General features: G+C 39.1%; 2 protein-coding genes across 2 annotated transcripts; one reads left to right on the top strand and one right to left on the bottom strand.

Moving 5' to 3' along the window:
• Positions 1 to 305: 305 nt before the first annotated feature.
• mau2 (MAU2 sister chromatid cohesion factor) lies at positions 306 to 10150 on the bottom strand. Its single transcript, XM_044044767.1, has 18 exons — positions 9882 to 10150; positions 9488 to 9571; positions 7599 to 7694; positions 6927 to 7021; positions 6452 to 6479; positions 6189 to 6344; positions 5953 to 6099; positions 5301 to 5391; positions 5073 to 5176; positions 4823 to 4900; positions 4311 to 4376; positions 4099 to 4182; positions 3706 to 3755; positions 3532 to 3609; positions 3331 to 3442; positions 2705 to 2795; positions 1738 to 1865; positions 306 to 1615 (listed from the first exon to the last, which is right to left on the bottom strand). The coding sequence occupies exons 1-18, from the start codon at positions 10113 to 10115 to the stop codon at positions 1541 to 1543; spliced, it is 1797 nt and encodes a 598-aa protein (XP_043900702.1). The 5' UTR covers positions 10116 to 10150; the 3' UTR covers positions 306 to 1540.
• A 1016-nt stretch (positions 10151 to 11166) lies between these two features.
• LOC122781255 (mitochondrial coenzyme A transporter SLC25A42-like) lies at positions 11167 to 17981 on the top strand. The gene is made up of 8 exons (XM_044044858.1): positions 11167 to 11491; positions 11892 to 12044; positions 14132 to 14243; positions 14491 to 14516; positions 14741 to 14907; positions 15816 to 15932; positions 16460 to 16611; positions 16721 to 17981. The coding sequence occupies exons 2-8, from the start codon at positions 11958 to 11960 to the stop codon at positions 17047 to 17049; spliced, it is 990 nt and encodes a 329-aa protein (XP_043900793.1). The 5' UTR covers positions 11167 to 11491; positions 11892 to 11957; the 3' UTR covers positions 17050 to 17981.
• The last annotated feature ends 1497 nt before the right edge of the window (positions 17982 to 19478 follow it).

Raw genomic sequence — 19478 nt, 5'->3', positions numbered from 1 at the left:
GTTGATCCCAGAGGAGGCATAAAAGGCTGAGTGTGGAGTAGGTATAGTTTACTGTTCCACGCTGGTCTTAAAACGTGTTTTTTAATGCTCCTCAGGTGCACATGAATGGCTGCACAGTGCAGTTTTTTTCTTTATGACAAGACCAAAAAGCAGGAGCGAACAGGACAGTTGTATGCATTGTCAAGTTTGGCTTCCAATCAACATAATTATCTGAGCATACGTTTTCACACAAGCCCATAATCCCGACACAACTAATCCAATAAACTCAACTATTTTATCTACAAAGTGGAAGTAGAATCAGTGCATAAAAACTTTCAATCGTATTTTTATTGGAAAAAAAGAATTAAAATCAATGTAAGCATTAAAAACAGAGGCATTGGATAGAATGTGGCTAGTACTTAAGTTTAAACTGTGTCCGTACAGAGTGTCTTAAATACCAAGCATTGTGATTTCTAGAGAGGATACCTAAAAATACATTAACACACTTTCCTAAATTGACTTCATAAAAAAGTCACTGTACAATAAACGTTCAACAAGTGGTGAATCTATACAAACATACAGTAAAGAAAGTTGATCTATCAAGACAAATTAAAACATAACAAAATAAAATAAATCCACTTTCAAATATTTGAAGATTATTGTAAGCTCCAAAAGTCTTAACATGATTTGTAAAAATGAATACATCAATAAGGATTCATACATTATGGAACTTCCAAAAAAATACATTAGTTGAAGGAGTATTTTTTTCTTTTTTTTTTTTTTTAAAAGGTAGCTTTCAAATGATATAAAACCCAGAAGTAGTTAAATGCTGCTCCTCATTAACAGACCCAACAGAGGCATCTTCTGGTCCAAAGAAGAACTGCACACAATTGATAGTGTGCTATCCCAAAACAATGTACACTGCCAACCGATCAACTGATTATTCTGTGAAAATATATTACAAGAGGTCTCCATTTTATTTGTAATATGAGATTTTGTACAAAAATGATCTACCAAGAATTAATTGTTAGCAACCCAGGTTAGAAAGTACTGTACAAGGGGTCCTCCTCAGTAACTTCATGCACGAAAAAGAAAAACTGCATCCATACAAAAAAGGCAAGATGTAAAATATTTACCAAGAGTTATAAAAATATCAACATGAATAAATTAATTTTTTTTCTACATTTCTTTACTGCCCCACCCAGTTATCGCCTAATTTTTTCCAACAAATGGGAAAAAAAACAGTCAATTGTCGAGAATGACGCTCCATTTCAGAGGCAAGGAAGCCATTTTTTTTGCAAAGGTGCTGCTTGTAGCAGTCCAACCGTACCCCTAATGTCCTGCCAATCCAAGCCATCAGAGAGGATGAAATACATGTACAACAGTAGCTGTGACTGTTAAACAACTTTTGAAAATGTAATAGCAGACAAAAAGGAATCAAATCAATTGAAGGCTCAAAGTTTGTCACTGGTTAAAGTCCTCTAATAACATGCTGTTAGGCATCAATCTGTTGCTAGTGATAATGCACCAGCTACTGTTATTATGCAAAATAGAAGCCTCCTCATAGCAGGCTTGCAAGGCTGGTGGTGGGGCCGTTCTGAGCTTGGATCTGGACAGGAGGAGGGCCATCAGTCCACTGGAAAAACAAGAGAGAAATGCTGTAATCTCAGCACTGCAGTACACAGGTACACCCAGAACAAAAAACAGCAAAATAAAATGATATAACATTTCAAAAACACATTTGTCTGGTTGACATACACTGATGAGGTTATGCTCGGGGAGGCTGCAGGCAGCGATGTGGTCCTGCAGCAGCTGCTGGGAGAAGTTCTGGTGCATCTGGGCCGCTTCATGTGCATCTATATTGTTCCCGAGTGCCTTGTTCAGATCTGCAAGCAAAGCAAGTGGTCAAACTACATGGTCTGACTACAGTTTGTATCTTACAGCAACACTGCACAGTTATTTTACCTTCAGTTTCAAAAACATTTGATGGCTGACTGAAATATTATCCCACTATATACATTAATGAGTGGGTAGTAACCACAGACCATATATACAAGTGGTCTGCCAAATGAGGCTAAGGAAGAGGTAAATTGAAAAGCCACCAGGGGGTAATGCTGCTGGTTGCAAAAATAACTGTTAGAACGGAAGTTTTCAGAGAGTAATGCATTCTTCATGGATTTACAACATCAATAAACTGTTTTCCTGAGGAGTTCATGGTCTCAACTGTTAGTTTCTTCTTCTATTGAATTTGATGTTGACTTTGTAAATAATGTTGACATTTAGAGGAAAACAGACAATAAATCGTGGCGAGTGGACACCAGCGTGATTGACAGCTGGTATTGTCCAACAGGTGGTTGCGGGTGACGTCTGTCAAATTCCAATTGCAAAAGCTCAACATGTCGCCGGTCAAATTGCAAATCAGATTCAGTTCAGATTCTTATGGGTGACATCATTACTGGTTGCTACTTGGTTGGTGCACTGTGAAAAATATGTCACTCAAATCAGGCAAAGTAAGTTCAAGAGTAACTGAGGGTCAGTTTAAATGGCTTGAAGGTTGTTAAACATCTGCTCACACCGTAGCGTGTTTGCAACAGCACATCCAGAAAAAGGTAGAGAGAGATATCGTGACCACAATGTTTGGTATCCCAACTGCTGAAATAAGGGTGACAAGCCAAAGAGCATGAATAACGGTTCACATGATAGACAGGAGAGAGAATTAAAATACCTTTCAACAGAGCTGAAGACCAGAGTTGAACAGACATGTCGGGGATCTTGCTGGCCAGCTGCATTGCAGGCACAACCATGTTGTTGCTTTCCTTTAAACAAAGTGAACATTATGAGGGGTCTTGAAATGTATGTGCTGCATTATATCTGAGCAAGGGAATAACTCAGTGCCCTTTGGTTATCGGGTGGTTTTACCAATTGTCAGTTTTGTGTCCAGTAATAGATCTATCTTACAAGTCCGGTGAGTAAAACAAATAGTAAAATGGCAGAAATTAAATCTATAATAATTATACTTAAGTTTTTAAAAACTACATAGCTACATAGGTTCTCCAACACACGTGAAGGAGAAGGGTGACGTGAGGGATATACAGCTGCAACTTGCAACTTCACCAATTACTAAAGTTTACACACTGTACCTTTAACTGTCGTAGTTAGCATACTAGATTATTAAGACAATATAATCTGTTAAAATTAATCATAAAGTGATCATACTGGTAGTTTCTCATAACAAAATAATGTATTTCTTAACAAATGTAAATAGGTCAACAATGAAACCCAATTGATCACTCAAATAGTAACAGATAAATACCAATTCTACAAACATATGGGTTGAGCATTTGGTCTTACTCTGTGGTTGCCCAGTACATAGAATATGTGTCCCAGCAGAACCAGAGAGCAGGCAGTCAGTCTGTTCAGGTCCTCGGCATTAGACATCTTCAGGGTTTCTCTTAGGAAACGTCTGAAACACAAATAAATACAATTATGCATCAATGCACAGTGGACCAGAGGGTTGTGTGTTTGCAGGAATCCATTGAGATTGTGACATACTTGGCCTCGTTATAGCGTCCTTGAAAGAAAGACAGGAGACCCCTGATGTAGAAGGCAGCAGCGCGGAGGCAATGGGAGCTGAATCAAACACAAGGACCAGTAAATCAACACATAATAACAAAAACACCTTTCAACTCAAGACTTGAAATGTATTTTCTCTGTATTTCTGCTTACCTTACTGGGAAGTTGTGGTCAGGGTTTATTCTCTCTAAAAGGCTGTACAGCTGAAAATCAAATATTAGTTATTCAATTTCAGGGGTTGTCTCCATGTATATTTTCAAAATAAGAGTGCACTTTTATCCAAGGTTACTACAATGGCCATGTGTTTTGTTAAACTTAAGTCAAGACAAGGATGTTTTCAATTGATTATCTGTATGTAGTATGGTTTTCTGCCAACTGTTGGAAACACAAGTGCCCTCTGGTGGACAAACCAGGTAATGGTAAGATTAACCACTCAAACAACAAACATGGGCAAACTACTTCTTTCAGGAGTCAAACTACTTCAGCAAACATTACAATTTTGTAATTGTTAAACAAGCAACTCATTGTCATTATTGTTTAACTGACCTCCTGGTGTCGGTTTCCTTCCCTTATGTAGACACTGGCCAAGTTGGTTACAATGTATGTCCACAGTTCCTGGTGTGTGGTAAGCTGCAGCAACAACAACATAAGAAATGTTTAAGATGAAAGAAGGTAGGAACAGCAGATGGAATAAATACAGTAGAGAAAATACTGGTGAAAGTATCTTAGGAGAGACAGCAACATCACCACATACTCACCCGCAAAGCTGCAGTGAACTGTGCCTCTGCATTGTCCATACAGTTCACCGAGATACAGTACAGACCCTGGGATATAAAGAACAGGGAATATCTTAAGAGGATCGAATACTAGAGATGTAAAAGTCTAATGAGGTTTCTTTTGTTTTTTTTATAGTTTTTACAGTTCATAACGTTAGTTTGCAGTCTGTTCTTTGGATGTATTACATTTCCGTAGGGAAAACAATGTGATTATACTACTTTCTTATTGTTGCTAATATGCTAAAAATACATTTCTATCACATGGTTGTCCTGCTGAAAAACAAAAGCTTGGAAATATAACTTTCAATTCAAGTATTAAATTAGTTAAATCGGTAAAAGTTACTTTAAATAAAACAACCACAAAACCACTAAAAACTACATCATAGTTTTGTTGACATTTCAGGTAAACAACAACATTCTGACCATGTCCTCTGAATTTTCACACTTGGCATTGCAAACAAAAGTCGAAGCCAGTTTAGGTTTGAAATACTCACTAAAAGCGTGTGAAGCTGAGCAGCATGGTTGGTAAATAACCTGGGGGACTGTTGGCACAGCTGGCACACCTGTGAGATCTGGACAAAGAGGACAGAGAGCCACTGTTTATTTACACATGCTCATTTGAGTGTGCAAATCACCATCATGAGATGCTACAAAATGTAAGCCTCCATGTTGTTTAACTGTATCCTTTGCACAGTTCAATACAGCAAATCTCAACGGATGTCCATTTAAAGCAAAACAATGTACCTCTTGTAACGCAGTGGCCTTGTGGCCCGTGACAAGTCGACACATGATAATGTGTTCCAGTAGGATGACTTGAAATGTAGAGAGGATGGGGCTGCAGTCCAGCACTGAATGAATCACAGTGAAGCAGAATGTGTTTAAATGCTGAAAACAATAGTTGCTTATTTTTCTGTTAATCATGCTGACATTTGGTTTCGAAAAGCATAGAAACACAGAGTGGTAGTAGCTCACTTTTTAGTTTCTCTAGCTGCATTAGAGCCTTGTCTGTGTACTTCTGGGCTTTCTCCAGGTAGCCTGCTTGCATGGAGTGCATGACTGTCACCTGTAAAATGACAAGAAATAGTAAACATTTAACACTGCAAACCAATTCATTTCACTGCTGTTGTATAAAACTAACAATGGAGGTTAGTATAGTACAAAACACACGTCAAACGCAAGTGTTTCCCATCAATTATCTAGACTATGGCAGCCCGCCAGTCTAATTTGGTTTCACCCCTCATAATGACATAAGAGATCATAACTCAGTGTTCCGTCATGTATTTGTGTACTATCCTATTTGGAGCACCGTTTGCTCCGTGCTCACTTGCACCATCGCTCTATCCTGTGCTTGAGTTATCAACAACCGTATTACCTTCAGTGTAGACAGGCCGACCTTTTCACCTGCGACTGTGCATGAGAGGCACATAGGAATCTCTCTTTCACACTCTAGACTTTGTACCCTTCACTGTGCAGTGCAGATTGTCAGGTCTGGTAGCTTGTTTTACTAATGTAAAAACAACAAAAGCTCTTTGACTAAAACCAAAGGTGAGGGGGGAGAAAAGTACAGTAGAAGACTATAGATAATTGCTGAAATGCCGCATATAGACAGAAGAAGTGGCATTACCAAGTAGACGAGGACACACATGTGCTCCTTGGGCAGCCAGTGGAAGAGGTCGGCTGGGTTGGTTGGAAGAATCTCATCATCATGGAGTGTCGAGATGGTCTGGATGCACTGCTGCAACTGCTTCAGACATGGCTTCACACTCTTCACCTGATGGCACAAGGGCATAAAAAGCATTTTCTCAGTAACCATTAACATGCCTGTTAAGTTTTCCATCTTTTTCAGATTGAATCTCCTACCTGTCCAGCATCCAGGTAATGTGTGACCTGTAGGACCAGGAAGAAGACCCTGAGGGACTCCTTTTGGATCGGGTTTCCCTGCCAGTTTTCTACAATAGTTCCGCACAGTGTGAGAAGAGGATGCACCTCCCCGAGTTTCCTCTCCATTAGCAACAACTGCAGAAGAAAAAGAAAAAGAACATTTTTTTCATATTAAATATGCAAGAAAACTGTTATTGTAATGGAAAATGTATAAGGTACAAATAAAGTATAACAGGACTTACCATTCCTTTACTAAGGAGAAACAGTGCCCTAAAAAATGCAAAAACATCAGGTCAGTTTTCCACAATATTTTAAAATTATTCAAATTACTTTTGGTTAAATAAAAAAAAAACATCACTTAAAACAATACTTTCTATGTGATGGCAACATTGTAGTGCTTTATGTTAATTTGTCCCAACAAATGGGCTTCATTATGTAATTTGGAATAGTCTTTAAATTAACATATCCTGTACATGAACATGGGAACAAGAACACAGTGGTTCCAAAAATGGCCAGTTTAGGATTCATTATTTTTATATAAATATGTGTTTTCTGTGTACTTCAGATTAATAGTGAGGTGTCATAATCAAAAATGGAATGGAAACAGAAATTTGCTAATCCAAAAAGGCAAATCTCGGGCTTTAATAATAGTAGTAGCAAACCAGGGCACTAAAGAGCATGCAGTGTGTGAGCAGTTTGTTGTTGAGTGACCTTTACCTGGTATATTCTGAGCCCACCACTCGAGCATACTCCGCTCCAACCCCCAGGAGGTCACACGCTGACACCAAGTCTTTCTCCAGTGTATGAAGTTGCTGAGAGAGACAATACAAACATTCCTGTCATCATTTTGGAGTTGGGAGTAAGTCAAGCGACAAGCAAAATGTAAGAAAAAGAACATGCACAAGAGCAACATAACAAAAACACAAGTGTAAGCAGACTGCAGCCACACTTGTTATCACCACTTCAAATGCCGTTAATTTGCTGTCAGTTTAACTGTGACCATATTCCTTGGATAACAGTAATCAGACTATGGATATACATACTCTGAATATGACATTCAGATCATGCTGCTCATGTGGATTCCTGCTAGAAAATACCATTCATATTCCTGTTTACATGACACGGAACATAGTGTGATTATAATTCATGTCTGAAACATGACATGATTAAAACATATATATGTCAACATAATATGGTCAGAATACCTCACATAATGTGATTATTGCTTATTCAAAGTATGACCGTGTACAGAATAAGGTATTTACTAAATGCTGTTAACACTGTTTGATTCAAAATGTTGTCATCAGCAGGTTAAAATCATCATAATGTTGTCCATGTAAACACAATCAATATCACTCCTTATAAGGACGCACTGATACTTGTACATACCGCCAACTGGAACAGCAGTCTGCAGTGCCAGTATGGTGTTTGTTGTGAAATCTGAATGGCCTTACGCAGGAGTGGTTTTGCAGAGTCCACCAAGTTCTGAAAATTGATTGCAAGTATCAGTAGATGTTAGTCAATAACAGATGATAATGTTTATTCTGCTTGCAACATCATAAAAACACTTTGTTTCACTCTAAATATTCAAATACACAATGGGTGTTTGTAGCTAAGCTATGGTGTCCTTTAGCTGTCTTTATAATGAGAGCAGACAGAATATAAACAACCACATAGACAGGAATCAAGAGCATAAACAACATTTTTTATTGGTGTAAGTTATAAGGATAATTATACCCCAAAGAAAACATGACTGTTTTACTGCAACAATATATGTTAGTATGTTGTCATTGTGTCAGTTGATCTTCTTCAAATGTAGATAGAGGCTGAGTATTATTTATCAGCCAATTATGACATACTTTTGCACTCAGAAATTTGATAAATGTCGTAACTAAAACTTTGGGGGTTTTGTTGACTAAAATATTTGTTCTTGTTTTTTGAAGACCCGCTTATGTATTTAATTTGAATATTATGTTTTTGAAAATACTATACGAAAAAAAAAAAATCGGCTGCCCTAAAAAATTATCACCAGCAATCAAAAAACCATATCAGTCGACACACAAACTTGATTATAATTGTGTTTGGTTGATTATTTCTTTGCTGTAACAATGCTTCTTGGTAGTAAATCGTATACCATTGAAAAGCCACATTTGTAAGGGGAATGCATTTGTGAGTTGAGCAGCAGAGTTGAGTATGTGGGTTGCCTACACGAAAAAAACAAATCTTCTCTGTGAATGCCAACCAGCTTATTCTGCTATTGACTGAAGTCTGAAGAAATAAGACATATTGGCAATTGAATAATTTAGTCATTTGACAAACAGGGGGCTCAGTAGCATGTGGACGAACCATACACAGCCACAACAGCCTGGCACCTCCACTTCACACTGGTCACACAGCTGTGGGATGGCATTCCATTTTTCAACCAGCATTTGATGCAAGTCAGTCAATGTGGTTGTGTTGGTCACTCTTGCACGAACAGCACGCCCAAGCTGATCCCACACAAGTGTGGGATCATGGGGTTGAGGTCAGAACTGCAGGCAGTTCATTCCATCCTCTCCACTTCCAAATTCTGGCAGTAGTCTCTGATAAACCCCGCTCTGTGGGGGTGAGCGTTGTCATCTTGGGAGGATACAGTTTCCTCCCAGACTGTGGAGACATGGAATTGCCACTGGTTGCAGAATCTCATCTTGATATCTCTCTGCATTGAGATTGCCTCAAATGTTTTTCCAGTGAGTGAGATGCTGATGCCTCAACTCTGCTGCTCATAACCACAAATGCATTTACCTTACAAAAGTGGTACCATTCAAAAAGGGATGTAAACAGGCTGTCCAACAGTATAATACGTATTGCCAATAAGCACTGTTGCAACGAAGAAATAATCCACCAAACCAAATGTCCTTACTTGTTGTGCTAAATTTACGTATAGTATATCGGGACAATCGATACACAGAGCGATCGTCTTGTCAAGCCTTATTCCATGACGTGTTTCCGGTTGAAAAACGCATCAAGATCGAGGATTTCCACAGAAAGATCATTTGAAAACGCCAGTGAACGTCCAAGCATGCATGCACATAGTGAGTGCGAGCAGACTGAAACATCGGTGCACAATCACAAGTGATTTCACCTCTCACGTTCTCTTTAACGGTCTACATTTCTGTACTCGTTCTTGTTTGTATTCTGTGTGCACACTCATAATAAAAGACAGCTAAATGAAGCCCTACTAAGCTAACACTTTGTATACTATTGGAGGAAGACGAATACTCATTCTCATGACTTACCTGTTGGCAGAACAGTTCTGACAAAATGCTAGCAGCTTCGAATTTGACATCTTCAAACTGTGGGACCTGCTGCGATATAAACCACTGCAACACAAAAAAAAGATGCAAAGAGAGCTGTGTTTACAATATGTATGAACCAGTATAATCCCACACAGCGGCTAGGTCAACAGTGGAGGAAAAAAACGAAAGCGGTCGACTCGGGACGATTACTCAGGCTACAGCTGAAAAAAACGGCTAAAATGAATATAAATGTATAACTTCTGTGAAGATTATAACCCTGTTAAATTAACTGCTATTAAAACGGTTCCGTTGTTCTGTTTTTTGCTGCGTGCGGCCTACCACCGTCCCCTTCTCTACAGCATCCCCGCTCTTTCCTAGAGCAAACGTCCCTCACCGCTTTCTCCAAGTGGCTGCGGGCCAGCTCGCTGTTCTTCGTGTGGTGGTAGAGAACCGAGCCGAGCTGAAGATGCGTCCGGGCCTCAATCCTCTGTGGAGGCTTAAACTGAAACACGGCCTGTAGACAGTGCACACAGAGGCGGATTTTGGGTGGACTAGATGTTCGGAAATGCTCCGCAAAGCCGAGTAGGGCGAGGTACCAGCGCTCCGGGGCCTCTACGTTGGACGCCATTTTACCCGACGACAACAAGTTTTCAGCGGTATAGCCAGATTTGCGGGTTGCCAGGTCAGGCCAGGGAGAACTCGCCTCCTCCCTCCCCCCCAGACAAAAACGTCCAATGCCAAAGAAAGCTTTGTTTGTTTTTTTATTCATTGATAATGAAGATGCATATGAAATCATTTCAGAAAATACAGTGGCAGACATACAACTTTTATTTAACACAGAGCTACATTTTAAACAGTGGAGCGAAGTGGACAGTGTTTTGTGCAAGTGCACAATATTGTGTAATATTGCGTACAAGTGGACAATATGTCAAACTTCCATGCACACAATATTATATTGAGTAAGGAGTGTGTACATTTCACCAGTCACACCTTGGTTAAACACTGCAGTTTACTTCAATCTTTGGAGATTTTAGCAATGATGGTCACTAAAAGTAATGTGTGAGAGTAGAGGCGTGAACTGACACTGTGGAGGTTAGTGGAGTTTTTTGCTCTCCGGGTGCTTTCTGTAGTTTATTTAATCAATTTATTTTATGTTAACCCAGCACTTTACATTGTATTTACTTTATTGTGTTACTCTTTTATTTATCTTCTCTGAAGTATTTTTAAAAATGTAATTATCATAAACTCTGACCTAAAAGTCTCCTCATTCCCAATCTGTTAATATAGTGTATGTGCTGCTCTCGACAAAAGAGTCAGATGAATCAATGGATAAGTGTTGGCATGAGTTGACACTTACAATAACAAGTTTCCTTTTATGAACAGATCAGTCTGGTGGTGAAGAATAGTACCTATCCTCTTCCTCTCTCCATCTTGTTACTTATCCTGCTCTCGTGAGCAGCCACTAACAAACCTATGGTAATGAATTAAGTGAAATTGTACTTCGTGTAATTGTATAATGTTTCGACTTCTCTTAAAAAAAACCTGGTGACTACAATGCACAAACCTGGCAACCCAATGTTTTGCTAAAATCGCGAGATTTCATCCGAGTAACGGAATTAACGTAGCAGAAGTGCTGGGGGTTGTAGTCAAAAATAGAGAATCCGATGCCCCAGTTTCTCGAAAAGCCCAAACAGACTCGTGTGCAGAAAGAGGCAGAGCCTGTACGCAGTTGTTCATTGGAGGCGTCGTCTATAAATACACAAACAACACATTGCTGCAGCTTTTCACCTGTCTTTCACGATCACGTTCAGAAACGTCTGCAACGCGAAGAGACGACACATCGTTTTCACTCTGTGGCAAGTTATGAGAGGGAGTGCGCGAGCTCCAGCCTCCAGTGTGCAAACAAATGTGTGCAAGACTCCGCAGAGCAGACTGGTGCTGCTGTTGACTTCTCTGAAACACTGCGAAGATTTGTAAACACTGCGCCTTTTCAACACAAGAAAGGTAACTTATTGCAACTGTCAGATTTAAGCGCAATGACGATGCACGGGCTTGTGTACTGTAGTTATGCATGATTGTTTGTGTTTCTGTGATTCGCAGTTTATTTATTTGAGGCGTGGTCACCAAGTTATTTATTTGTCCCGTTTTAGTGCGTGTACGTGTGTAACGTGTGATGGTTAGTTATTTTTTGAACAGTGTGACTGGTTTAGTGCTGCGGAATAACGACGGATTCATCCGTGGCGATGCAGTGTCCTTGTTTTCAAGCCTGGTTGTTTGTGTACTTGAATATGGACGTGCGCGTAATCACGCACCCGTGTTATGATACAGATGAGGGCGAGGGCGACATGGCGGACTGTTATTCTCTCGAGTAAAGTGCGTTTTTGTCATCCACTGTCATCTGCAGTGTCTTCCTGAAGGGGCGATTGCTGAGTGTGTGGACATTCTTTGGACACCCGTGACGTGCACACACATGGCCCATCGTGTACATGACCACCAGAGCCGTCTGCCCGTGGCGCAGGCCACGGTGCTGGCTCTGCCACCGTCCAGCCAAGCAAAGGTGAGTGATACGTTTCCTCATGACTCATTGACATGTTCAAAACAGTCTGCAACTCTTTACACCTGTTTGGACACGTTACAGAGGCCAAATGGGCATGTCTGTAATGTGTGAGCTGCAGTGTGTTTAGAAGATTTAATTAATTAATTAATTAATTGGGCATTGTTTTTCAACCAGAGAACATTGTCTCTTTTTCTGCCTGTTCCCTATATTCAATCATGCTACATTCAAGGTCACTTAAATCACATTTCTTCCTCATGACCAGTTGCTACAGATTTAGTTTTTTTGGGTAACTATAAACTGGATGAACGAGAATCTACACAAACACCTTTCTTACCATATGCTGTCATGCTATAGGTTGACTAGTTTTGCATTATCAAGTGGTTTCACAGGTGTACCCAATAAAGTGGCTGTGTATCTACTTATGGGCCACTTTATTCGGTACACATGACTCCTAATAAAGTGATAAATATTAGTGGCTCCCAGTGTGATCATCTGCGTTGACGTTCAACATTTTGTGCTTTCAGGTGGTTTTCTGCATTCTTTCTTTGTAGCAAATGGCCCTTTGAGTTACTGCTTTCCCGTTTTTCATCTCAAATCAGTCTGGTCATTCTTCTTCTGACCTCTGGCATCAACCTGGCTTTTTTTTCAGCCAGAGAACATTGTCTCTTTTTCGGCCCGTTCTCTATAAATCCTAGTGATGCTTTTATATGAAAACACCCAAAGATCAGCACTTTTTGAAGTCCTCAAGGTCACTTAAATCACATTTCTTCCCTTTGCCCAGTTTCTACAGATTCAGTGTTTTTGGATATCTAGAACCTGGATGAATGAGAATCTACACAAACATCTTTATTTCACATATGCTGCCATGTGATGAGTTGATTTGATTTGTATTATTAAGCAGTTTAACAGGTGCACTTAATAACAAAGTGGAGTGGCAAGTGTACTGTATGTACTTCTATGTATACAAAATGTGCACATGTGTCACAATGTATAGTGCACAAGTTGTAGCTTAAGCAAAGTGACTGACAAAAGTAAAGGGAATGCAAAGATCCATATACAGTGACAACACTGATGGCTGATCTGTGTGTATGTGTATTTTTTATATATATAAAATAATCAAACGGCACACAGTGGGACTCAGTGTGGCCTGTGGTGGTGGTGGCGGTGGTTGTTGTTGTGCAGTAAATCCTTCCTGGTACTGTGCAAGGACATGCCTCTCCCACTTCATAGCTGTAAATAGCAGGGAAGTGCCTCCTAATCTAAAGCTGGCCTTAGTTTACAAAGCAATGCAAGGCGAGGCAAATGTGTTTGCATAGCCCGTTTCAACGGCAACTCAGTCCGTGGTGCTTTACAGAGAGTAAAGGAGTCATCATAGCAAATATTATAAGCACCATAAGACAACATGAAGAAAATAAAAACACTTCAATTAATAATTAAAGCCAATCAATAAAATAAAAAAAGTGTAAAAGTAAGTAAAAAGTTAAAAAGTGTGTCTGTGTGTGTGTGTGTGTGTGTGTGTGTGTGTGTGTGTGTATATATATATATATATATATATATATATATATATATATATATATATATATATATATATATATATATATATATATATAGATTGGCTCTAGCTGTAACTGTCATGTAATTTATAAAGGTTGTTATAGCTGCTGAACTAAAATGAATGGCATTCTAAACTGTGTCTTCCCTGGTGGAAGTTGAGGCACGTGCTTGGGTCAGATGCTTTATCTTATCAGTGAGTGGGATTGTTTATTGGGTTCAACTGTCCGTTCTCGCTGAACGAGTTTGCACACACGTATGCGTCCGTTCCTTATCACTGAACAACAGTTGGGTCACTCTGGCTTGAGCTCACGTGAAAAACCTCCCCGCTCTGACGTTGTTGCCGAGTGACAAAGGAGTTTTTATGTGGACGTTTGCTCGTGTCTTTGCTCCAGAACATCGTACAGTTTGTGCACAAAAATATGCAGCGGCCAATGATTAAACTGTGTTTCTTTGTCCACACTTGAAGAGATCTTGTCACGGTCCAAAATGTCTCCCAAGTAACCCACTTAAAACACGTCTGTGTGTCCAAATAGGACTTGAGGCCCAGATTTACTGCTCTGGACTCACTGCTGTGTGGTGCGTTTGCCGGAGCTGTGGCCAAAACAGTCATTGCACCACTGGATCGTACCAAGATCATTTTCCAAGGTAAGACGGACACTGTGTAAAACTTTCCAAATACAGAGCATACATTTAAGATGATTACATGTAAGGGATACTGTATGTTCTGTTGTGTTCTACTCTCTGCAGAAAATTGAAGCACTGTTTTCATGTTTTCACTTAGTTAGAACAGCTCTTAACTAATTGCTAATCCTCTTAGTAGATGTTTAGCCAACATGTGTTTGGTTTTGTTTTTTGAACCCTGAGATTCATTAAGTCTCTTTTGTTGTTTCAGTGTCCTCAAAAAGATTCTCTGCTAAGGTAAGCTGAGTTTCCCCATCCTAATTAATTAACAATACCATGTTAAATATGTTGACTGATTAATGAAACACAAGGATGTAGTTGGTTGAACTAAGCCATTATTTCACACACTCGTATACAAACTCAATATGTCCTTGTGCATTTATACTGTTTATAACATTTATAAAATGACTAAAGTATTATATCTATATATTATATTATATATATGTGTATTCTGTATCCAGGAGGCGTTCAGGGTCCTTTACTGTACATTCATGAAGGATGGGCTACTCAGTCTGTGGAGGGGAAACTCCGCCACCATGGTTAGGGTCATGCCCTATGCTGCCATTCAGTTCTCGTCTCATGAACAGTATAAAACACTGCTTGGGGGTTACTATGGCTACCAAGGAAAGTGAGTAAAACATTTTTATTTTTAAGTATTAATGACTTAAATCAAGTAATTATACAAAACTAACTCACTGCCATGAGTTTTGGTGCAACAACACACATTTTTCCTGGATGATAAGTTACAATAATGGATTCCCCCACTTCTATTTGAGGTGCATTGTGAAACTGGACTATTTTATTTTCAATTTTATCTATATTTACATACAAACATGTAAACAAAACAACATAGCATAGTCCTCCCCCTATCAAACAAAAAAGCCACAACTTAATTAAAGGAAATGCTATTTTTGCCAGTTGTTGGAATGTGACTTCTTTTTTTCTTTCTATTTTCTTTTTTTCAAATACTTTACAAATAGTCATTGGATGCACAAGGGTTATACAGTAAGGGTCACACATGCAACAGGAAATCACACACAGGTACAGTGATGGCACTAGGGCTGCAACTACCTCATCGTTTGGTCCATAACATGTGAGAAAACGTTGATCAGAGAGGATGATGTTCTCAAATGTCTTGTATTGTCCAAACACCAAAAACTCTTCTGTTAGAATGATTTCTTTGTTATATGGAACATGGATTTATGGAGAAAATATTCACATTTAAGAAGCAGAAAAACCAGGAAACTTTTAATACTTTTAACTCCTTAAAAACACTCAATCCGACGAATCAATTATCAAATAGTTTATTCATTTATAACTAATTTAGTAATCGAGTAATTGAGTTCTCACCAGACCTGGAACAAATCCACATGTGGCTTTGACTGAACAGGAAAACAAATATAATAACTACAAAAAAATATTCTGCCTGTGACTTAATGGTAAACCAATCTAATTCTAAATCTACAAATATGGCATATGATTACATGATTTAGCTCATTTATTAGAAAACAAATAAAATGTGTTGTTTGTTGACAGAGCGCTGCCTCCTTTCCCACGTTTCCTGGCTGGCTCTCTGGCCGGCACATCTGCTGCTATGCTTACTTACCCGCTGGACATGGTGCGAGCCAGGATGGCCGTCACTGCCAGAGAAATGTAAGCTCCCCTCTAATGTTACATCACCAGAAATCTCATGAGTGCAGAACGTCTCACATTACATGTTGTTTCAACCCCCCCCACACACAAGATTCTGTACTCTGTATTGTTTGTGTTGTACTTTATGTCGTTACTTAAAGCTTGTTGTGATTAGCCCACATTTAGCTGTAGCTGTAATGTGCATGGATGTAGTAGAAGCATCAAGTGTTACCAAACTGCATTGTGGGTCAATTGTGGGTCAAAGTTAAGTACATTTTCCCTGCAGCAGCCAATCAGAACACGTAATACAAATACTTCACGAGCTCAGTGGTCTCAAACCCAGTGTCGGACTTTGCTTCGCCCCAAGTGTTAAAGTGAAACTTTCGGCCATAAATAAATAAATACCTGCAGTGCGTTTGTTTTGTGGTTAAAAAATGTACCCGATATATTTTCCACAATTTACTTAAACGTTAAACGAATGTCAAAAAATGGTATCCACGTTCGGCGTTGTTGTTGAACGCATGCCTTTGTTCGATCTGATGCAACAGGTACAGCAACATCATGCACGTTTTCGTGCGCATCTCCCAAGAGGAAGGGGTGAAGACACTTTACAGAGGTTTCACTCCCACCATTCTGGGTGTCATCCCATACGCAGGAATCACGTTCTTCACATATGAGACCCTAAAGAAGCTGCACACGGGTAAGGAAATTCTAAATTCCCTCTAATGTTTGCATTATATTTAAGTATATAAGTGTTTTATTTTTATTATACCTGACCGATTTGTTTTGTTTCTTTACGCTCACTGTAGAAAAAACGAAGCGATCTCAGCCTTACCCTCATGAGCGTCTGGCCTTTGGTGCCTGCGCAGGCCTCATTGGTCAGTCGGCCGCATACCCGCTGGACATTGTGCGGAGGCGGATGCAGACTGCTGGTGTAACCGGCTCCTCTTACAGCACAATTCTGGGAACCATGCGTGCGATTGCAACACAAGAAGGAGTGATCAGGGGACTATACAAAGGCCTCAGCATGAACTGGGTGAAGGGGCCCGTCGCAGTGGGGATTAGCTTCACCACATTTGACATCGCGAACAACCTTCTGCTCAAGCTGCATCAGATGGGCTACTTCACCCAGAGTTAGTTTGGACGGAGCAACAGGGGGAGGAGAGTAACGGCACAGATGAGACTGCTGAAGTCTGTCACATGGCAACGGTGTCTGCACTTGGAGCAGGGACACTCTGCAGAACACTGCTTTAGACGCGATGTCGTGGAGTCGGCGTATATTTCTAGACACGCAAACACGAGCGTTTGTAGCAAAAATGTGTCTTTGAGTCTCTGCTCGTCCCACTTTTGCTTTGAAATCATGGACGTCTTCATGGTGGATGAAGTGAAACAGTTGATGGAAAATGACGAAGAGGTTTGTGTTGGTTTAATACATTAGGCTTGCACTTTATTGGACCTGCAATGTTCTTTCATCTTAATCCTGAATCAGCTGAGAGAACAGGGTTTTAAACGGCAGTATTGTTGTAAACATGACTTTCTATCACATTTTCTTTTGGATTTTTTTTTTTTAAATAATCTGATGTTGTCAGATATATGATTTGCACCTGGTAACAAAACTGGGATTATGTAAATTGGTGCCTGTGTGCATTTGATGGAACAAATGACTGTAAGAGGCTAATGATCATGTCAGCAGGACTGCACTGTTCGACGAGAGTGTGTGTGTGTGTGAAAGTATTAACATCCAAAAAGTGGAGGATAATCAAATATGGCAAATAAATAACAGATGTTGGTTTATGTGCATATATTAAGAGTTATGAATAATGTACGTTTTATGCTGTCCCTACACTGCAGTGCATATCCCATCATAGCTTTTGCTTTAGTGTTAGGCACAGTTGAAATAAAAATATATAAACATGCCAAAGCCCTTAACTCGGTACAGTTAATATTTAACTAACGGTGGTATTAAGTAAGGAATCATCATGCTTTATTTACCATGTATATACTCTTCAAATGTGCAGTATTTCCAAACATGATATGTTTGCGTTTGTGCTAATAAAGTTTCCATCCACACCACTGAACAATGACTCGTTTTGTCCACATGAGGGAGCTATGTGATCAGCAAAGGTACTGTACGCTGGCCTTCAATTAAAAATATAAATGTGTAGTTTTCTGAAATATTCATGTTAATGTTTTGGGGGTTTTTTTTGCTTTTTTTTATCATAGGTAAAACAGATTATTATTATTTTTTTAATAAACAACCACATTTGTACAGTGTTAAAAAGTCACAGGTAACCAGTAATAAAGGACTATCCCATAATAACCATCACAAAACATTTAGTGATTTAGTTAAAAATCTTAAGGTCTTAAATAATAAGAGTGAATTTGTCAAATCAAATCAAATCCACACACATTCTCTGTCAATGTGATGGAAACTTCTGACCCACATGGGCACAACACGTCCTGTACTGCTTGTTTGCAGTAGATGGCAGCATTTGTCCTTCTGTGTGTTTGCTGAGCTATTATCGAGGTTAGTTAGGCTCTGATCACCTCATGGCCTGAACTTGACCTCTGCCCTCTGCACATTCACACACTCTCTTCACTTTTTACAACATCATTCGGCTTAAGATTTGTGTTGCTTTATAAATGGTGCAAATATAATTATTAAATTTTTTTAAGAATCTAAAATGACTTGAGGAAGAAAAAACAAATATACAAACCACCACTAAATCACTAATTATTATTTTTTGTATCATAGTGTGTTTTTCTTATACTTTTATACATACATATTATAATGAAAAAAATGATGGTGGCAGTGGATATGACATCGATTTACAGTCACTGAGATGATGTAAAATCACACCCCTCTTCATTCATTCATTCATTCATTCATTCAAATGGCAGCAAAATAACCTTGTAGTTATTGTATTGAACATAAAAAAAACACATTTGGTTTTCATAACTCATTTATTGGCATTTTTCATCACGCTCTATACAAACATTATACATTATATTACATACACGGTCTGATTTTCTATCAAATAGATTAATATAATATAAAATATGGATGACACAATTTATATCTTAAATTGTAATGTATTATATTTAATATTATATTATAAAATATAGTGACATTTTTATAGTATACTATATTTTTTATTTGCTTGTGGCCAGTTTCAAATGTATTTAAAAAAAATAAAAACAAATAAAAATAAGATGCTGCATTCAAATGTGCTCAGTTTTTTTTTTTTCTGTACTCATTCTGTTTTGCAGAACTGGATCATGCGCATAAGCGGTGACAAAATGTGACCAGCAGTGGAGCGTGTTCCCGCTCTGTCGCATTGATGATAACATCGTTCACCACCTGAAAACACTTCCTCCTCTTCACCAGTCTTGTCTCCCGAACTCTGCGTCCAAGCACCTGGATGGAGGGATCCTGCACTCCTTCCATCTGTCCATCCCTCCATCTACCATTCTCCCATACATGACCTTGACTGTGAATTATGGGATACCCTGCCACCCTACAGTGTACAGCCGCCCTGCCTGGTATTGCAACAATCGAAACAATAC

Source organism: Solea senegalensis, linkage group LG14 (genome assembly GCF_019176455.1).
Source record: "Solea senegalensis isolate Sse05_10M linkage group LG14, IFAPA_SoseM_1, whole genome shotgun sequence".
NCBI classification, from domain to species: Eukaryota; Metazoa; Chordata; class Actinopteri; order Pleuronectiformes; family Soleidae; genus Solea; species Solea senegalensis.
This window is presented reverse-complemented; position numbering and strand designations above follow the sequence as displayed.

Excerpts from the sequence above, each read along its gene's own strand:
- mau2 (XM_044044767.1), bottom strand. The coding sequence starts at position 10,115 with ATGGCGTCCAACGTAGAGGCCCCGGAGCGCTGGTACCTCGCCCTACTC. Across the intron at positions 6,480-6,926 it reads GTGGGCTCAGAATATACCAG|GGCACTGTTTCTCCTTAGTA; the intron begins GTAAAGGTCACT and ends TGCATTTTTTAG. Across the intron at positions 4,901-5,072 it reads AGGCCACTGCGTTACAAGAG|ATCTCACAGGTGTGCCAGCT; the intron begins GTACATTGTTTT and ends CTCTTTGTCCAG.
- LOC122781255 (XM_044044858.1), top strand. The coding sequence starts at position 11,958 with ATGGCCCATCGTGTACATGACCACCAGAGCCGTCTGCCCGTGGCGCAG. Across the intron at positions 14,244-14,490 it reads TACCAAGATCATTTTCCAAG|TGTCCTCAAAAAGATTCTCT; the intron begins GTAAGACGGACA and ends TTGTTGTTTCAG. Across the intron at positions 14,908-15,815 it reads TACTATGGCTACCAAGGAAA|AGCGCTGCCTCCTTTCCCAC; the intron begins GTGAGTAAAACA and ends GTTTGTTGACAG.